Source organism: Rousettus aegyptiacus, unplaced genomic scaffold (assembly GCF_014176215.1).
Source record: "Rousettus aegyptiacus isolate mRouAeg1 unplaced genomic scaffold, mRouAeg1.p scaffold_m13_p_3, whole genome shotgun sequence".
Lineage (NCBI taxonomy): Eukaryota > Metazoa > Chordata > Mammalia > Chiroptera > Pteropodidae > Rousettus > Rousettus aegyptiacus.
In genome coordinates, this window is record NW_023416306.1 from 41,160,370 (window position 1) to 41,178,526 (window position 18,157).

General features: G+C 39.3%; 1 protein-coding gene, 1 non-coding gene and 1 pseudogene across 15 annotated transcripts in view; 2 read left to right on the forward strand and 1 right to left on the reverse strand.

Annotated features, from left to right (window-relative positions):
• Positions 1-18,157, forward strand: part of TRPM6 (transient receptor potential cation channel subfamily M member 6) — a 164,414-nt gene that overhangs the window by 32,956 nt on the left and 113,301 nt on the right. For 2 of the 14 annotated variants that reach the window (XM_016146201.2, XM_036238420.1), the window contains exon 1: positions 14,512-14,989. The exons of 5 other annotated variants lie outside the window; for them this stretch is intronic. In XM_016146201.2, coding sequence (XP_016001687.2) covers positions 14,927-14,989 — 63 coding nt within the window. In that variant the 5' untranslated portion in view covers positions 14,512-14,926. Of the gene's footprint in view, positions 1-4,365; positions 4,560-5,248; positions 5,433-8,079; positions 8,128-10,336; positions 14,468-14,511; positions 14,990-18,157 lie in introns of those variants that run through there. 7 more of the 14 variants (XM_036238430.1, XM_036238429.1, XM_036238421.1 and 4 more) reach the window with 7 other exon arrangements.
• On the forward strand, positions 16,399-16,515 carry LOC118601314 (annotated as a pseudogene).
• Positions 16,572-16,678, reverse strand: LOC118601057. Its single transcript, XR_004950160.1, has one exon. It is a non-coding gene; the product is annotated as a U6 spliceosomal RNA (small nuclear RNA).

Below are 18,157 nucleotides of genomic sequence, written 5' to 3' on the forward strand. Positions count from 1 at the left end.
TCTGCAGTGTCTATTGACAGGTCAGTAGCTAAAGTGTGTATTTTTGCCAAGACAGCTGCTTCCTGTTTAGGTTACCTAGAGGTGTAGATGCCTTATGGGCGGGGACATGAAAGACAAGATCTGCCTCAGGTTCTTGCAAGCAAGCCTGAATATCTTCACATTTCTTGTTCCTATAGAGGTTTGTTTATGATCATCCTCCCCTCCGCCTCCCATTGTCTAAGCCAGAGTCAGTTCTTTTAGAATGGCCTAACTGTCCGTAGACAGGATCAGCAGCCAGGAGTCATTCATGATTACCAACCAGACCACTCTCAACTTGGCCGTTGGCTACTGTACTTTGCTCCTGTTTCTGTCTAGATAGTATAAGTGGGTGGTTGAATGGCAGTGGCTGTCCAGGTAGGCAGATTGCCCCAGCTAGGACCATCGGTGTACCGGGATCCAGCCAGAATTTCCCCTATTTCTTCTTTGCAAGTTGCAGGGCCCAACACTGGGAGAGTAGGAGGAACATTTGGAGGTTCTATATCTTCAGCAGGGCCTAATTGTTGCGGCATCTCTAGAGACAGAGGATTATTTCATAAAGTATTCCTCTGTTGTAAATAGGCATACTACTTAGTCAGCAAGGAAGTCTGAATCATGGCCGAGTCTGGTTGGAGCACTGTATACACTGTCAATAATTACTGTTCTATTGGAGTATATTTGATCTCTGCTCCCTTCCATAGTAGGGACCAAAATCCATGGGTCAGATGCTCCTTTGCTGTTGGTGACATAATGCCCAGCCTATACCTTCCAGGGTTGTTAAAACATCCGATTCAAATGGCAACCCCACTTAGGAGAGTCCAAGAGCTTTAATCTGTTTGACCAGTAGTTCTGCTTTCTCAGAGGCAGCCTGTTGTTTGGCTCCCAGTCCCATACATATCCTTTTTTAACTAGGGAATATAATGGGCAAAGGCATTGTGCGAAATTGGGTGTAAAAGTTTACCAGTACTCCAGAATTCCCACAGAAGCCTATATTTTTTTTTTTTACATTTTTTGATATGGGGTAGGCTTATACTTTGTCTATGACAACCTCAGGGACAACATGGGTCTTAACCCAGCCATATGACACCCAAAAACTTTACTGTGGTGCCCAGACCTTGAATTTTCTGCAGATTCACTGCCTATTCACTGACTCTGTTGTTGTCGGTCCAGTAAAGCCTGCAAGGTTTTACATAGCAGAGGCAAAATCTCCACAGGTTACATTATGTCATCAGTGTAATGAGCTCATTTCACACAGTTCAGGAAGGAAAACAGTGACAAGTCCCAGTCCCATATCATACGGTGGAGCTATGTAAGTAGACTTGAGGGAGCAATGAGAAGGTATACTGCAAATGGGAAACACATTTGCTAATAGTTTCTTTGTAGCAGGGGACGGCTTCAGACCATCCAGAAAATATACATACAATAAGACTGTACTGATAACCCATAGTAAGTGCAAGTTGAACGAAGTCTTGCTTAAATGCATTCTGGTGCATGAAGAAATGCCAACACTGAAAAATGGGGTTTGCCAGGAAGCCAGAAGAAACCACGTGGTTGTCTAGGGTTTCCTGTAGCTCTGACTATTCATTTAATTTACAGCCATTGTGTACCCCTCTTAATTTCTTGTATTCAGGAACAGACAGTTGCCATGTTTTAAGGACATCAGGATGGCAAAAGTCTAGCAATGAGGGGACATTTTTGCAGATACCCAATGGACTTTATCTATTTGTGCCACAATCTATAGATTTTGTTGCTGCTTCCTTTTCATGAAAGTCAGTTGGGGCATTTCAAATACAGAAGGTTATTTTTACTATTGAGGCTCTTTTAATACAAAATTATTGCTAAGGTTTCACCTAAAAACCTTTTATTCTACTTGAGTCTTTATTAGTTCTCAACAGTTATGTTTTGGTTGCCCACAAAAACTTAATGAGACCTTAGACAAAATTAGCCATCATTCTAAGTTTTTGTTTTTGCCAACCAATATATGAGCCTAGGTCTTTGTTTCTAGGGAGAAAATTTGTTATTTGTTACAGTATCTTATCAGGAACAGACCCATAGTCTAAGAAAACTTTGTCTTTTCAACTGAGAGAAAGAGAACGAAGTTTGCATTAGCTTGCTTTTGATATTTAAATCCATTACTTAATTAAATCAATTCTAATCTTAGCCAGCTTGACCACACATTAAATTTTTTTCCCAAAGATCTCTTTTCCACAAACCTTCTACATCTTTCTTTTTTTGCAGTCAAATATTGTCTTGTTTTTCCTCTTTCACATTCTGAAACAACCAGCCTCACTTTAAGACAAAATTAGTTTCCTTTACATCAAAAATACATCTCCATAACCTTATACCTTCTATTACCAAAAACACATTTTCCTTTCATCTTAATTAGAATTCTTAACTTTTAGATAACTCTAAAGACATGTCTGTTTTAATTAAACCAACAAACTTTAACTTTTATTTACTAGAGATTAATCTTAGATCACGTAAACTTGAAAAACATTTGGGTTAGTTTCTGTCATATTTTTGAGAATTTATATGTGCTTGTTTTTAGGCCAATTAATAGAGCTTTTTAGTAAATTAGCAAACCTCACAAATACAACACACATATGTATAGATACACATGAACATACCAACAGATGCAAACGGAGAGACCTCATCATGGTTTCTATAAAAGAAATGGGAACCGTTCAAATGACCTTTCCTCCTTTTCTTTCCCCCCATCTGAGTATTGAGCCTTCCCCATAGCTGGGACGTGGTCTTGAGACAGGTCAGTTTCCCCTAGATCTGCAATAGATTGCCGGACATCATAGATGTCTTGTTGCACTATGGGGCTTGTATGGAGATAAGTGTTCCATAATGTGTACTAGGGGCTGTCTGCAGAATCTTTGCTTTCATTCCTGCTGTAAAAGTGGCTCAGTCAGGCCCCTCAAACACCAGGGCATTGATTGCCTGGCACACACACCGCTCTGCAAGAATTTGCTGTACTTCTATATATTTCCAGAGACTCCCTTGTTCAGGAAGAGCTCCTTCATTTTACAGACCTCCCTGCAGGACAGAATGATCCATTCTACAAGGGAGTAGGTGCCTTAAATCCCTCGGGCACCACACAGCTGCTGCGGAAGGGTAGGGTGCATAGCGATGTTACTCATTTTTTTTTTTTTTTCTGCTTCCTGCCTGGTTAGAGAAATACCATCTCCTCTGGTGTCTCACAGCCACACTAGCCAGACAGAGTGCTCTCTCTGGTCTTTAACTGAAACTTGACCTCATCAGGCTTAGTCATAAGTGCTTGGATCATAGGTTGTGGCAGCTACCATTCTGCCGGTTTGGCAAAGCTACAAGCTAAAGCTAGTTCCTAGTTTATTGCCTTGCTCTCCAACTCTATTAGCCAGTTCCAATGCTAACAGAGTTGTAGACATTCTATCTTATTCTAGTTTCAGTTTTTCCCCTAATTTTCTAACCCTGGCTTCTGCTTCCAGCTGAGCATTGTGGCCAGCCAAACTACCCATAAGAAGGGCCAGGCTACAGCTGTGGCCATGAGGTTTCTTCCTTGCCACAGTGTCAAATGCATAGTTCCTCAAACTCATAAGAATAGCCAGTGTTTTGGGGCTTCCTTGTATGCACATGTAGTCCACATGCATCTAGCATAAGGTCCACTCCTTCCCACATAGAAGTAGATGGCCAACTTGCTCCTGTGAATGTCTCTTTCCCAAGGCACATTTCTTTAGTCTCTTGGCTGGCTCTTTTCCACAACCAGTCATACTGGATAGGAGTCTGTCCTATGACCTCATTTTAACTCGTTTTCTCTATAAAGACCCCATTTCCAAATAAAGTCACATTCTGAAGTAGTGGAATTATTACATCAACCTATCTTAGAGGGAAACAACCTAACTTATAACAGGAAGGATGGTAGAAGGTTTACCAGAACACTATAATAGAAGGTGTTATATCTAGATGGATAGTGGGCACTGTTTTCCTAGAACACATCACAGTCAGAAGGAAATTCTGTCATAGGCTTTAATAAGATAAGTAACAGGAGAAAAAAACAAAATGGAGGATCATTAGAGAAGTAGAGACTTTTAATTTGGGGGATTGTTAGTGTTCCAAGATTTCTCTTTCCAGGTGGGCAACAAAAATTGGATGCTGGTGGCAGGGGGATCTTCAAGTGAGTTGACTAGAGCATATTGAGCTGTGGGATGCCATGTCTGTGAGGTCCCACAAATAAACCGGCCAGTTTTTAGCATGTTAGTTAATAATTCTCTGCTATGAAACCTGACTTTTTTTACTTATGAAGTTAAAGCTATTTTTTCCTTCTCCCATCTCCACAGGGATTTTATGATTCATACAATAATGAATATGAAGAATTCTGAGCTCTGTGGAGGAATGGTCTTGAGTTAGTTTAAAGTGTTTATTGCAGGCCATGCAGGGGAATGCTCAACACAGGCACTGTGGTGCCCGTCTGCAGACTGCCTTGGAGGGGGGTCCACAGGGGGTCAGTGGTGGCTGTCCCACCAACCCTCGATCAGTGCCTTGCAGCTCAGTCTTTCCTGGTATGTCTCTTGCTCTTCACAAGACACTGCCCCTCAGCCAGTGTTCAGGGTGACTGTGGGCAACCAACTTTCCCTAGCCTCCAGTCTTTTGGCTCTATAATGAAGATTATTTGTTAAAAATATATGGTCCTTGAGTATAAAACTGTTTACTTATACTTTCAAAATAGTATGCAGAGGAAACATTAGGGAGAGAAGTATACATTTTGCTTGGCTTAGGTATTAGGGGCTAAGTTATAGAAACATCAGGATTTCAAAGTACAAAATGTGTCTTTGTGTCATTACTATGAAAGATCAATGGGAAACTTCATACATTATGATGATATGTAGATTCCATGCTGAAATTCACAGAATTATTTTAATTCTTATAGCTCTTTCATCATTTATCATGATCTTCATAAGTATAGATAAAATAGTCCTCTATTTTTCCCCTTATCCATGGGGGATGCATTCCAAGACCCCCAGTGGATACTTGAAATCATGGATAGTACTGAACCTTTATATCTACTGTTATACTGTTTTTTTTTTTCCCTATATATACATACCTAAGGTAAAGTTAAATGTATAAATTAGGCACAGTAAGAGATTAACAACAAAAAGTAATACTAATATAGAATAATAATAATATACCGTAATCAAAGTTATGTGAATGTGGTGTCTCTCTCTCTCTCTCTCTCTCTCTGATAACCAAGGTGGTGACTACAGCATGGATATGCTAGACAAAAGGATGATTCGCATTTCAGATGGGATGGAGTGGGATGGAGTAGCATAGCACAGATTTCCTCACGCTACTCAGAATGGCAAAAATTTTAAACTTATGAATTGTTTCTTTATGGAATTTTCCGATTAATATTTTTGGACTGCAGTTGACCACAGGTAATTGAAACCAAGGAAAGTGAAACTGTGAATAAAGGAGGACTACTGTACACACATTTCTTTGGCAGAGAGAAATTGCCATTATTGTTGTATGTTCAGTTTTTGGCTTTGCATAATCTTCATTGTTAGCATTTTTTAGCAACTACATAATTGCCCTTGCCCTTCTAATAGTTTTATTACTTCTCTAATAATCAACTAAGTGAATTCTTAATGCATGATGTTATGTAATTTTGATATAAATACCTTGTTATGTGGATTTATACAATACATATGTTTCTTTGGGAAAAAGTTCTAGATTTGATCTTTCTGGGTCGCAGGGTTATGAGGCCTTCTATGACAACATTTGGTTCTTAGGTCAGTAAAATTGTTCTCATTTTACCAGAGCCTAAGATGGCTAAATAGGTTTTGTGGTTGTATCGTAGCAATTCCGATTTTGATATCTAAACATAATGATCTTGTCTTTAAAAGTCTGAATTATTATTCTTTCAAGGATTTTACAGAAATGCTTGGGCATCTTTACCATCAAGTAAATCATATACAATTTGTTTAGAGAAGGCTGTAATCCAAAGACTTCATCAGCACTGGAATTGTGTAGGTTCTTTTACCATACGGACAGGTTACTGTCCTGAAAATTCACTGGAAGAAAATGGGTTAGAAATACTTTCAACAAAGTAACATTTAAGAAAATTAAATAATAGCAAAATAAAATCTCCCTAGTAAATGGAAGTTGAGGTTATTTTGGATAGGAACTCTGATACAATGAAACACACCATGGGCCTTGGAGTCAGACAAACTGTCTTTGGAATTTCAGCTCTGCCACTTAGTCTATGCCTCTGGACACGAGTTGACTTTTTGGAAACTCAGCTATCATATGAAATAGTGGTTAATGATGTGTTGAATAAAAATAAGGCATATGAAAGTGCCTAGCCTACTTAGTACTGGGCACTTAGTGAGAGCCCAGTAAGTAAGAATTTCTTCCCTACTTCATTATGGCACACATTGAAAATGTAAAGAATATCTCAGGAGCAGTATTTAAAATGTGTAATTTAAAATACTTAAAAACACTCATTTTAGTTCAAGAGACTCTATATACGACTTTTACAACTTTCTATGAGGCTAAATACATTTAAAAATAAAAAGTTAAGGATAAGAAAAAAAGTGCTAGATAAAGGAATCAGGTGTGGAAGTTTCCATTAGTTGGTTCCTTCTGGTTAAGTCACTTATTTTTTTCTCTCGGTTTTCTCACATGAAATGGAAAAACATTCCTTAAGCTACTGGAGCACTTGTTTTAATGATGAACAATATAACTTGCCTTTTAGGGAGAACAGAATAGGTTGAACAGCGTTTCCTTTCAAGTAATTTAATTAAGAGAAAAGGACTAAAGGTTAAAAGCTTAGTACTGGTAGATATTTCTTGTTGAGTAAATATATTTTTAATTCTGATATATATATATATATATTTATTGTATATTTATATATATATGTAATAAAAACCAAGGTCTGGTTCAGGCATCCATCCAACTAAATTTTTAACGAATGCTCATTATGTTCAAGGTGTGAAGAAAAAAACAATGGACCTTTATAGCCACACAGACCTATGTTTAAATTTTCACTGATTTCACATCCGACAAGCTATGACACTGGTAATACTGATGATAAAGATTTCTGACCCTTAATGAATTCTCACAGAGATTTTGTGCAGAAAAAATGAAGGAAAACAATGAGAAAATAAACTGAGTTATAAATTGTTGCACAACAAGCAACCCCCAAATTTAGTGGCTTAAAATAACATCAGTTAATTATATCTCATGATTCTGCAGGTTGGCTGAGTGGTTCTGAGGGCTGACTGGTCTCTCCAAGTGGTTTTTCTTCCTAGGACGGTGGTCTCAGTGTTACAAGTGGGAGAAGGTCAAAGCTGCAGGGCTACTTGAGTATTAGACTCGGGAACTTAAACAATGTCATTTTGGCCAAAGTCTGATTCAGTTTCAAGGTTGTGGAGAAGAGAGTTGGCCATTGCATGGGAAGGCTGTTGCAAAGTAACATTGCAAAACGATATGCTGCCAGGATGGGAGGAATATTTGGTCACTGAACAAACTATAGTACAATACTGTTTTAAATAATATATAAAAAAAAAGGTATCTATCAGCATGCTTGGTACTTTGTTACAGGCACTCAATCAATCTTAATATTTCTCTTTTCTTCCCTTCAAGAATCATTCAAAATTGAATGTGAAGGTACAGTTCTAAAGGAGCTTAGGCTCAGTGTCAATGTTTGTAATGCATACTTTTTAAAAAAATAATTTTTTATTTTTCAGTTATAGTTGGAACATGATATTATATTAGTTTCATGGTGATTAGACATTTATGTAACTTACAAAGTGATCACTCTGATAAATCTAGTACCTATCTGACATCATACGTAGTTGTTACATTATTGACTATATTCCTTATTCTGTACTTTGCATCCCCGTGATTATTTTGTATCTATCAATTTGCACTTCTTAATCCCTTCCCCCTTTCCACTACCCCCATCACCACTCCCATCTGGCAGCCATCAAAATGTTCTCTGTTGTGTGTATGTTTTCTTCGTTCTTTAGATTCCACATGTAAGTGAAATTCTGTGGCATTTGTCTTTCTCTGTCTGACTTACTCCACTCAGCACAGTACCGTTGAGGTCTTTCCATGTCGTTGCAGGTGGTAAGATTTTATTCTTTTTTTTTATGGCTGAGTAATAGTTCATTGTATATATGTACCGCCTCTTCTTTATTCATTCATCCATTGATGGACACCCAGGTTGCCTCCATATCTTGGCTATTGCAAAAAATGCTGCAATGAATATAGAAATTCATATGTCTCTTCGAAATAGTGTCTTGGGTTTCTATAGATAAATACTCAGAAGTGGAGTTACTGAATCCTTCTTTGTCTCTTGTGGTAGCTATTGTTTTAAAGTCTGTTTTCGTCTGCTATACGTATTACCATGCCAGATTTTTGTTTGTTTGTTTTCATTTTCATGAAATATCTTTCATCTCTTTACTTTCAGTCTGTGCTGTGTCTTTCAATCTGAAGTGAGTCTTTTTTAGGGAACATATGTAAGGGTTTTATTTTCTTATCCATTCAGTCACCCTATGTTTTTGATTAGTGTACCTAATTCATTTATATTTAAAGTAATTGTTGATAGATATATAGTTATTGCCATTTTTAATCTTTTTTTTGTTTGTTTTTTCATCTCCTTCTTAAATAAATCCCTCTAACATTTCTTGTAATACTGGCTTGATGTTGATGAACACCATTAGCTTTTTCTTGTCTAGGAAGCACTTTATCTGTCCTTCAATTCTAGATGATAGCTTTTGTGGGTGGGGTAATCTTTGTTGTAGGTTCTTGCTTTTAGTCACTTTGATTATTTTGTGCCAATTCCTCTGGCCTGCAAAGTTTCTGTTGAGAAATCAGCTGAGAGTCTTATGGGAGCCCCCTTATAGGTAACTATTTGCTTTCTCTTTCTGTTTTTAAGATTCTTTGTCTTTAACTTCTGGCATTTTATTTATGATGTGTCTTTGTGTGGGCCTGTTTGGGTTCATCTTGTTTGGGACTCTCTGCCCTTTCTGGACTTGGATTTCTTTTTCCTTTGGCAGGTTAGGAAAGTTTTCCATCATTCTTTAAAAGGGTTTTCAATTCCTTGCATTCTATCTTCTCTTTCTGGTCCCTATGATGCAAATGATGGTGCACTCGATGTTGTCCCAGAGGCTCCTTAAACTGTTTTCATTTTTTTGGAATCTTTTTTCTTGTTGCTATTGATTGGATGTTTTCTACTACCTTCTCTTCTAAATTGCTGATTTGATCCTCTGCTTTATATAATCTACTGTTGATTCCCTCTAATGCATTCTTCATTTTTGTTGTTGTATTCTTCATTTATGCCTGGTTCTTTTTTATGTTTTCTATCCCCAATTTCTTCCCCTCAGTTATTGAGCATCCTTGTAACCAGTGTTTTGAACTCTGCATCTGGCAGACTGCTTGCTCCATTTTGTTTAGTTCTTTTTCTGGAACTTTGTTCTGTTCTTTCATGTGGGACATGTTTCTTTGTCTCCCATATTGGCTGCCTCCCTGTGTTTGTTTCTATATATTAGGTACAGTCGCTATCTCTCCCAGTCTTAGGAGAGTGGCCTAATGAAGTTGGTGTCCTGTCAGGTTCAGTGGTGCGGTCTTAACTGGTCACCTGAGCCAGGTGCTCCAGGTTTGTCCCTTGTATGGGTCGTGTGTGCCCTCCTGTTGTTGTTGAGCCTTGTTTGCTGTTTGCACGTCAATGGGAGGGATTAACCTTTGGGCTGATTGGTTGTGATGACTGGCCAATGAGGGGCTGACTCTACAGAGCAGGATTTGTTTTAATAGGTTTCCAGTGCCTGCCCAGTTTGCCTGGCTAGTCTGCCCTTTGGGCAGGGCCCCACTGTAGGCCAAGTTCAGCTGTAGCCTGTACCCTACGTGAGGCTACCTGGCAAGAGTCATTAAGCATCAGCAGATAGCCAGCACCCATGCTGGGCTTAGAGGTGCCTTGAGAGGCCAAACTGTGAACCAAGGCTGGCTGCCACTAGTGCTGGCCTTGGGGCTGCTCAGTAAGAGGTACAGGAAGTGCTAAGGCCAGATACTACTTGTTTGGATTTTGTGAACCTTTGAGAAATTTTAGGAAAGTCCACAGTATGGCTTTTGTCTGCAAAAGCCACTGGAGGCAAAAGTTGAGTGGGGCAGGGTCTCAGGGAATCACCAGGGTGGGGAGACCAGTGTTAGCAAGATGGAGTGGCCATCTGTGTCTGCACGCCAGGAGTGGAGAGAGCTCAACAAAGAGACAATGAATGGATTCTGCTCAAACTTCTGTTTAGGAGAAAGCTGCCCCCCCCCCCCGCCCCCCGGCCCTCACCCTAGAGCCAGAGAACTAGGTTCTTCTTTGTATGTACCCGGTACCTTTCAATCTGCTGCCCCAGTGCTAGAGCTCAGAGCAAGTAAGTCCACTGGTGAATAAGTTTGTGCACAGGCCACTCAAGAGGAATGTCTGCAACTCTAGATGCCTACTGTCTCAGTCACAATCTCCTCTAGTTTTCACATCCAGAACTATGGGAACTTCTCTTCCTGGCAATGGAAACCAGGCTGGAGAGTCTGCTGTGGTGCCTGGACCCCTCACTCCTCCAGGGGACCTCTGCAGCTGAGCTGAGATATCCCTCTCAATTCTTAACCACCCAGGTGTGGGACTAGCCCAATCTTTGTCTCTGCCCCCTCTTACCAGTCTCAAGGTGGCCTCCTATGTATATCCCCAGTTGTAGCACTTTTGTTCAGCTAGACTTCAGATGACTCCTAATGATGGTTATTTTGTCGTTTAGTTGTAATTTTGATGTGGCCATGAGAGGAGGCAAGCACCCTGCTACCTGCTCTGCCATCTTGGCCATAAGCCATGGAATGCACTTTTTCAAAAAGTACCCATAGCTGCCTCAAGTGACTTATGTAAGCTTGTGTAATAATATTGAGTGATAAGATGCCCAGTTTAACTTGAACTTCAGATAAGCAACAAATAATTTTTTAGTGTAAGTATGTCTCCCTTGGCATATATTCTAGAACTTTCCTGTGAATAGTCCATCCATTGACATAAGAATGTGTAAAACTGTAGAGAATTTCTATAAAAATTTGTTTGAGCTAAACAGAGGATATGCCTGAAAACAAGGTCTTAATAGACTAAGTGCTTTAGAGAATGGCAGTTTGCAGCTTCTTTTATGCATTTGGAATAAAGGAAGGAATGCAAGGAAAATTACAGGAAGGAGGGGATTGGATTACAGAACACTTAACAAGCTTAGTTGCTTTCTTGAGGGTGGTTACTTTGAAAAAAAAAAAAGGCATTACAGAGATGCATTAAGCTAGATGCACAGAAAGAAGGGACAGGGCTTACTTAAGGCAAAGATAAAGCTTTTACTGTGCCTGGGGCATGACTATTCATCATGACCTGCCTAGTTAGGAATTTACGATTGGATCACCCAGTAGGTTACTGTCCATAGAACCTCTTTTTTGTCCACACAACTTACACATATACATTTTTTTTAAAATGGAATCATTTACTTTTACCAGTTGCTGTTTTCCCTTTCCATGTCTGTACACTTAGATCTAACACATTCTTTTAAAAATTGCATGGCGTTTCACAGTATGGACACATCATGTTTATTTATTTAAATGCCCACTGATGACTTTTTGGATTATTAGCAATCTTTTTTTCATTATAAAGAGAACTGCTACATTAATTCTTATAAACATCTCTTTGTGTGTTTCTGAAGTATGAAGTACTAGGACTGAAATTGTGATGAAAAAGGATATATGCCTTGAATTCAGATCGCTAAAGTGCCTTCAAAAAGGGTGTCATTTAAAATTCTCAACAGAAGTATTTGAGGGTTTGTATTTCTTTCTCTACTTTTCCAACCGTGAATATTTTAATCTTTGCTTATGTGATAGGAAAAATAATCTGTTTTCATAGCAAATAGGAACACAAATTGGGAGCACAGTGCTACAGAAGCAGTAAATAAGAGAAAAAGTTATTTAGCAAGCAGAAGAAAAATATATTGCTTTCTTTTAAATGGAAGTTTAATTTGTAGCAATTTAGGAGAATGAATGTATGGAACTCAAACTCAACACCTTGGGCTTGAATAGGAAAGTCTGAAAACAAACAGTTATACAGGCATGGGTTGGGAGAACTGCATTTCATCCCTCATTACTGGCAATACACCTATAACTGACTTTTTAAATGAACAACCCTTACCTTCCTTTGCTTGTAGAACTTGTGGACTGCTCTCTAGGCATATCATAGTTTCCATTACCCCCTTTACATTACCACTGCCTTTATTTTGTTTTCTTTATGCTTCTGAGACGAAAGTGGTGGTGACCTAAAGTGAGGATATGAACCAGAGATGATAATATACCATGATGAATTGAGCACGAAGTTTCCTATGGTGCCCTTTCTTCTTCTTGGTGCAAAGAAATGGAGCTATTTACTTCTGATTTTTTTTTCCTAGGCTGTTCAGAGAGGCTGGGAAGTATTACTGTGCAAACAACTCGCCCTTGTCCAAATAAAGGAAAGGAAACAAAACCAAAACCAAGCTTGAAATAATTTTCTTCAGAAGAAGGATCCACATATTAGAAACTACCCTTTAGTGGCTTCCACTTACTGGGACTCATTAAGATCTTTACAAATTAAAAAAAAAAAAATTATTTTCCTGTGCTGAAAAATCAATTGTTTGCTTCCATTTTGAAATCATTAGGTCGACTTTAAAAGTTGGAGCAGGATCTTAAAGCTATGTTAGATCAGGAATAAAACATTTAAAATATCCAGGGTAAAAACGGAGCTCTGACAAAGAAAACAGTGGAGGAAAGAATGGGAAGAGGAAGAAAGGGTTAGGGAGGGCAACAAATGAAAAATAAAGCACTGTTTATGTTGACCTAAGTGTTACCAATGGTGCCCCAGGTACTGTTTCAGTTTTGATTGTTTCTCCTCCTACAAACTCAAACTCCTTACAGACTGGACAATGTCTTATTCATCTTTGTTTTCCCGGTACCCAGCAGGATACTTGAGAAACAGTTTGTGTTCAGGAAATATTTGTTGGCCTGAATCAAACCACACTGGACTGCCGATGAACATTCAAAATTGTAGCTAGTTTCTGGACATAGGTGTATTTATGGCCAGAAGACTTTTATAGACAAGATTTTAAGTTGATTAATACAGTTATGAAAGAAACATATTTCTGGGCCACATACCAGAAATTCCAGTAAAGATGGTCTGGGTGGAGTGGGTAGGGCCTGGGAATCGGTACTCCCAACAAATGCCTCAGGTGTTTTTGATATAGCTTGGGAACTAAAAGCAGCTCATAAATAACACATTAGATGCCGTAAACCCTAGAATTGCCCTGTATTTTAAACTGTGTACCTTGAAGCTTGATCTGAAAAGAATGCATGACCATCTTAACATATAAATTCACCAAAGAGATTAAACCAGAAGATAGTAGTCACAGTGCACCAAGACTCTCGAGAATCTGGGGTTCCAAATGTCTGGTGTTCTTGGTGAGTCTGCAGATTCCTGAGAGCTCCCAGTGTTCAGTGTTGGGACAGGGATGCTTCTAAACCTTTTTAACTGCTAACAGATCATTTACATTTTGAAGGATAAAAAGAGAGGAAAAGAGGAAAGGAGATTAAATGTATTGATAGAAAAACAACAACAAATGTTAATAAGCATATGAGAGGTTCAAGAATTCTAACAAATAAATTTTCATTTATAGCATATGGAAAAATGAGAGGAAAAACCTATTAAACGTGTCTGCAAATGCGAGCTCACTAGACAGATATTTAGAAAGGACTGAATAGGTTGGTACCCCTAATTTGAAGTCAATTATCAGAGATAAATGGCTAGCATTGTTAATTACACACCAGTGATACATGAGCATCATTTCTGCCAAGATTCTGAGATCCACTCTGTCACTTACCACAGCCTTTATCCAGACTGTCTTTATCGAGCCAGAGGCACCCACAGGAAATAATAAATCAGGAAATCATTTTTATGTTTCTTTATGGATTTCCTTTGTTCTGTATAACCTCTGAGAAAGGTGGGTTTATTCCCTATCATTCCCAGTGCAGAGATAAGTGAACTCAGGCCCAGAGGGGTCACTTGACACAGTGGCTCCTAGGTAGTAAAAGCAATGCAGTTATTTACATCTACAAAGACCTCCTCCCGCCCACTGACTCAACAAATCACAACACTAAACCGTAAAATAGATCTGGGATTAGAGTCAACACCCTAGTTGACTCTCCTTATACTCCTTTAATAGAGTTAAGGTCAGAATCACCTGCTTTCTACTGGAGGCAACCGAGGCCAAAAGGTATTGTGACACATGTACTGGGCTGTAAAAGGCAGCGTGCGGAGGTGGAGCTCACATCTGACTCCAGAAGTCAGACGTTCAGATAAGGCTTTGGTAGTGGGACCTGAGAGTCAAGGATGAAAGCCCAACCCACTGTGGAGCCCTTACAGGTAAGCTGGAGAGTGGGCGCCGGCGGGGCAAAGGGCCTTAAGCGATTTACCAGGTCTGAGCCCAGGGTCCTGGGTGACTGTGGGTTGGGCAAGTCGCAGTAGTATCTGAGATCTGTAATAGCTAAGATTTACGAACTACCCTTTCAAACCCTCTGGATTGCACTCAGAACTAATTATCCTATCTGAGGTTTCACCTAACGTAGGGCATCTGCTAAGCAGAAGGTCCCGCAGCCCCAGTTTCAGGAGCTGGAATGAGGCCAGCGTGGAGCTGGGTCAAGCGGAAACCTAACGAGGCGGGGGCTTCAGCTTAGGGCGGCAGGGAGGCAGGGATACGTCCGGGGAGAGGAAGCAGCTCTCTGGTTCTACTCCTCGCCAGCGGTAGAGGAGACTGGATGGCGAGAGTTGGGAGTAGGGGAGGAGAGAAGGTGAAGTTTGAAGCGACCAGAGCCACGAGTACCTATGCGTCCCCTGTCCCCTCAAGCCCCGCGCCGGAGTCCTAGAGCGATGAGAGTGCAGGTCAAGGTAAACACTCGCCCCACCAGCCGCTCCATCCGCCGGGAACTCACCAGCCTCTAGTTGCGCGCGCGGCTTCTCTCGACTGCTGGCGCTTAGCGCAACAGGTAGTTCTAGGGGCTTGGAGAGGGAGGGCGACCTCGCCGCTTGGGACTCTTGACAAATAAGTTAGCTTGGGGCGTTAGGGAGAAGTGTAGAGACTCTGGTCATGCTTCGGTCTCTTATAAGGCGGCCAAACCTCAGCCTGGCTATCACTTACCTATTATGTTTGTACTGGCACACGCTATGTGTAAATAAATACCATTATTGGTCACATTATATTTTAGCCATAGTACAAGATGCTTAACAAACTTTGAGCTCATTTTGGCATTGTCTGGTTGTTAAGATAACTTTCTTTGGAGCAAGATCACCTGAATTAGTGTCCCCTTTCAACCACTAGCTTTGATCTTGGGCAAGTTTCTTAGCTTCTGTGGTTTGACTTCCTCAAATGGAAAATAAGGTGCTATGTATACAGTGCACTTAGAGTAATACCTAACATATTTAGCAGGTTTGCAAGAGTTTGATTATTATTTCATCCAATAATCCTATGAGGTCTACATATCATTGCCCCTCCCACCCCATTGGTTCACAAGGGAGGAAAATGAGGCTGAGGGAGAACAGAGTTGAGATTTGAACCTAGGTCAGTGCTTTAAAACAGTAAGAGCATGGATATTCTATCCATACATATGATTTTGATCATTCTATGGAGAAGGTGGCTCACTCTTTTTTAGCTTGACTGACATCTGGGTTTAGCTGTAAGAATCTGGCCCAACTCCCCCCTCCCCCGCCGCCACAGTAAAACGTTTGAGATGGAACTCGGCATAAGCCCTCTTTTCGGGGATTAAAATTGGGGGCTAGTACCCTGAAGTAGTATAAACTTGTCTTGATAGACAAGGGCTTAAATAGCATTTAAGTTGCTTGTACCCAGAGGAGAGAGAAAAGACCCAGACAGCATATTTGCATGCCGCACATTTTAGCTTTATCTTGCCTATTTCCAATTCATTGCCAAAGCTATTTTTTTGGGGGGGGGGGGTTTGGTGGTGGACATCTATGTCAAAACCATCAAGCATTAGGTGAATACTGGAACTGAAATATATCTTGCCTTTTTTTCTTTCTTACTGGGCTTTTAATCCTGGGTTTTCAATATAGGCTGAAGAATTCAAACATTCTGCAAGTGACTTTCATCACACTTCTGGGAGAATCATAGTGTCGGAAATGAAAGTGGCCATCCTACCTATAACTCAGTTATTTCTTTGTGTCACGTCAGAAGTCTCCATGGCAATTATTTCCTGAAAAAAAAAAAAAACATTGTTAAAGTATTCTGATGTGGGTCTCAGTTGTGCTTGTATTTTTCTCATTAAAAATTTGGAATGCTTCAAGTCTACAGCCATACCAGCCAGAATGCGCCTTATCTCATCTGATCTCAAGCTAAGCAGGGTTGGGCCTGATTAGTACTTGGATGGGAGACCACCTAGGAAGACCAGGTGCTGTAGGCATTAAAAAAAATATATATATATATATAAAAAATATATATATATAAAGAGAGAGAGAGCGATGGAGAGAGCACTTCACAGATTTGTGTGTCATCCTTGTGTAGGGGCCATGCTAATCTTCTCTGTATTGTCCCAATTTTAGCATGTGTGCCACTGAAGTGAGCACTTGGTTGCGATATTTCTTTCCTTTTTTACTTCTTAGTTTTATTAAAGTTGTAATGTACATATAATTCAAATAATTCTGTAAGATTCATTTTCTGCTTTTAAAAGAGCATTCATGTTCATCTCTTTTAGCTATTGGTGCTCATTCATGTCTTTAAATAATGCTTATATTGCTCCTTTTTGATTTTTCAGGTTTAGTCATCATGTATTGTCTTTCCAGCACGGAATATGAGGATTTCACTTTCTTTTGCATTCCTGCACTCACCATTCACATTTATCCTTCCTCTTTTTTCTATTTATCCTCAGAAGATAATTATCTCATAATTTTTAGTTAGGTCAGTATTTAGTTAGGTCAAATTATTATGCTTTCCTATACACTATGAAGAGCTGAGTTATGTAGCATATGATTATTTCCTCTTTATTTTGTTTTCCTCCAGAGTGTTCTTTCTGTATGTGCTTGCAGAATTTTCTATGGAATGTTCACTAATTTAAATGCAAGTTCCTTGCCAGTTATCTAAAATTTCTCTCAGGATGTACCAGTATAACAGCTATTCAATTTTTTCTTCTTGAATACAGCTTTCTGACCTGCTTTGCCCATCTAGATTGGCTGCTCTTTCTTCCCCCCAGCCCCCAATGGGTTGCTCTTGATGTTTAATGCACAGCTGTTACATTGAGCTCTCTCTTCACTGTTATGCTGGGGACTCCCTTTGCCTTTTTGTCATGCTGGATCCTGTTTCCTGTATCCCATGTCACCTTTCCTAATTTTTTATTATAATTTTGGTGAACACACTCTTCAGTAGCTCTTTGAGAAAGGGTACATGTAAGGTAAATTGAATTGATTTATTCTTATAAAAAATTATCCTTCTAGATTTTTTTCCTTGAAAAATATTCTACTAACAATACAAAAATAATTTCTATGGTAAATAATTCAAACACTGCAAATAAAAATTCAAACAGAATGTTTCCTTTCTACCCCTCATCTTTATCCTCCTCTAATCCAGAGGTAATCAATCTGTTGGATTTGAAGCATGTTATTCAGGTATATATTATAAATATGTATTTATTATTTTTACATAATGGGAACATACTGTATACTGATTCCTTTAAAAATATTTCTTGGAGACCTTTCCATGTCAATATATATTGATGTTTTCTTGAATAATATGTTCAGATGAGCTGGCTCAGTGAAGATCATGCATATAGCATTTTCTTGCTACTATTGTGCTTTTCATTTCATGACCAATCATTCTTCTTGATTCATTCACCCAATAAGTACTTACCGAGTGCCAATTATGTACTAAGCCTTGTTTTAGAAGCTAGGGTATACAGTGAATAAAACTTTTATTTTCAAGGTAGAGGGGAATGGTGAGATGCTTCCTGATGATGGAATTGAGTTCAAATTAGTTAGCTTGTTTTTCCCCTTATGGAGTACAACTATTATACAATCAAGTCTCTCTCTGTCTCTCTTGGTATAAAACCATGA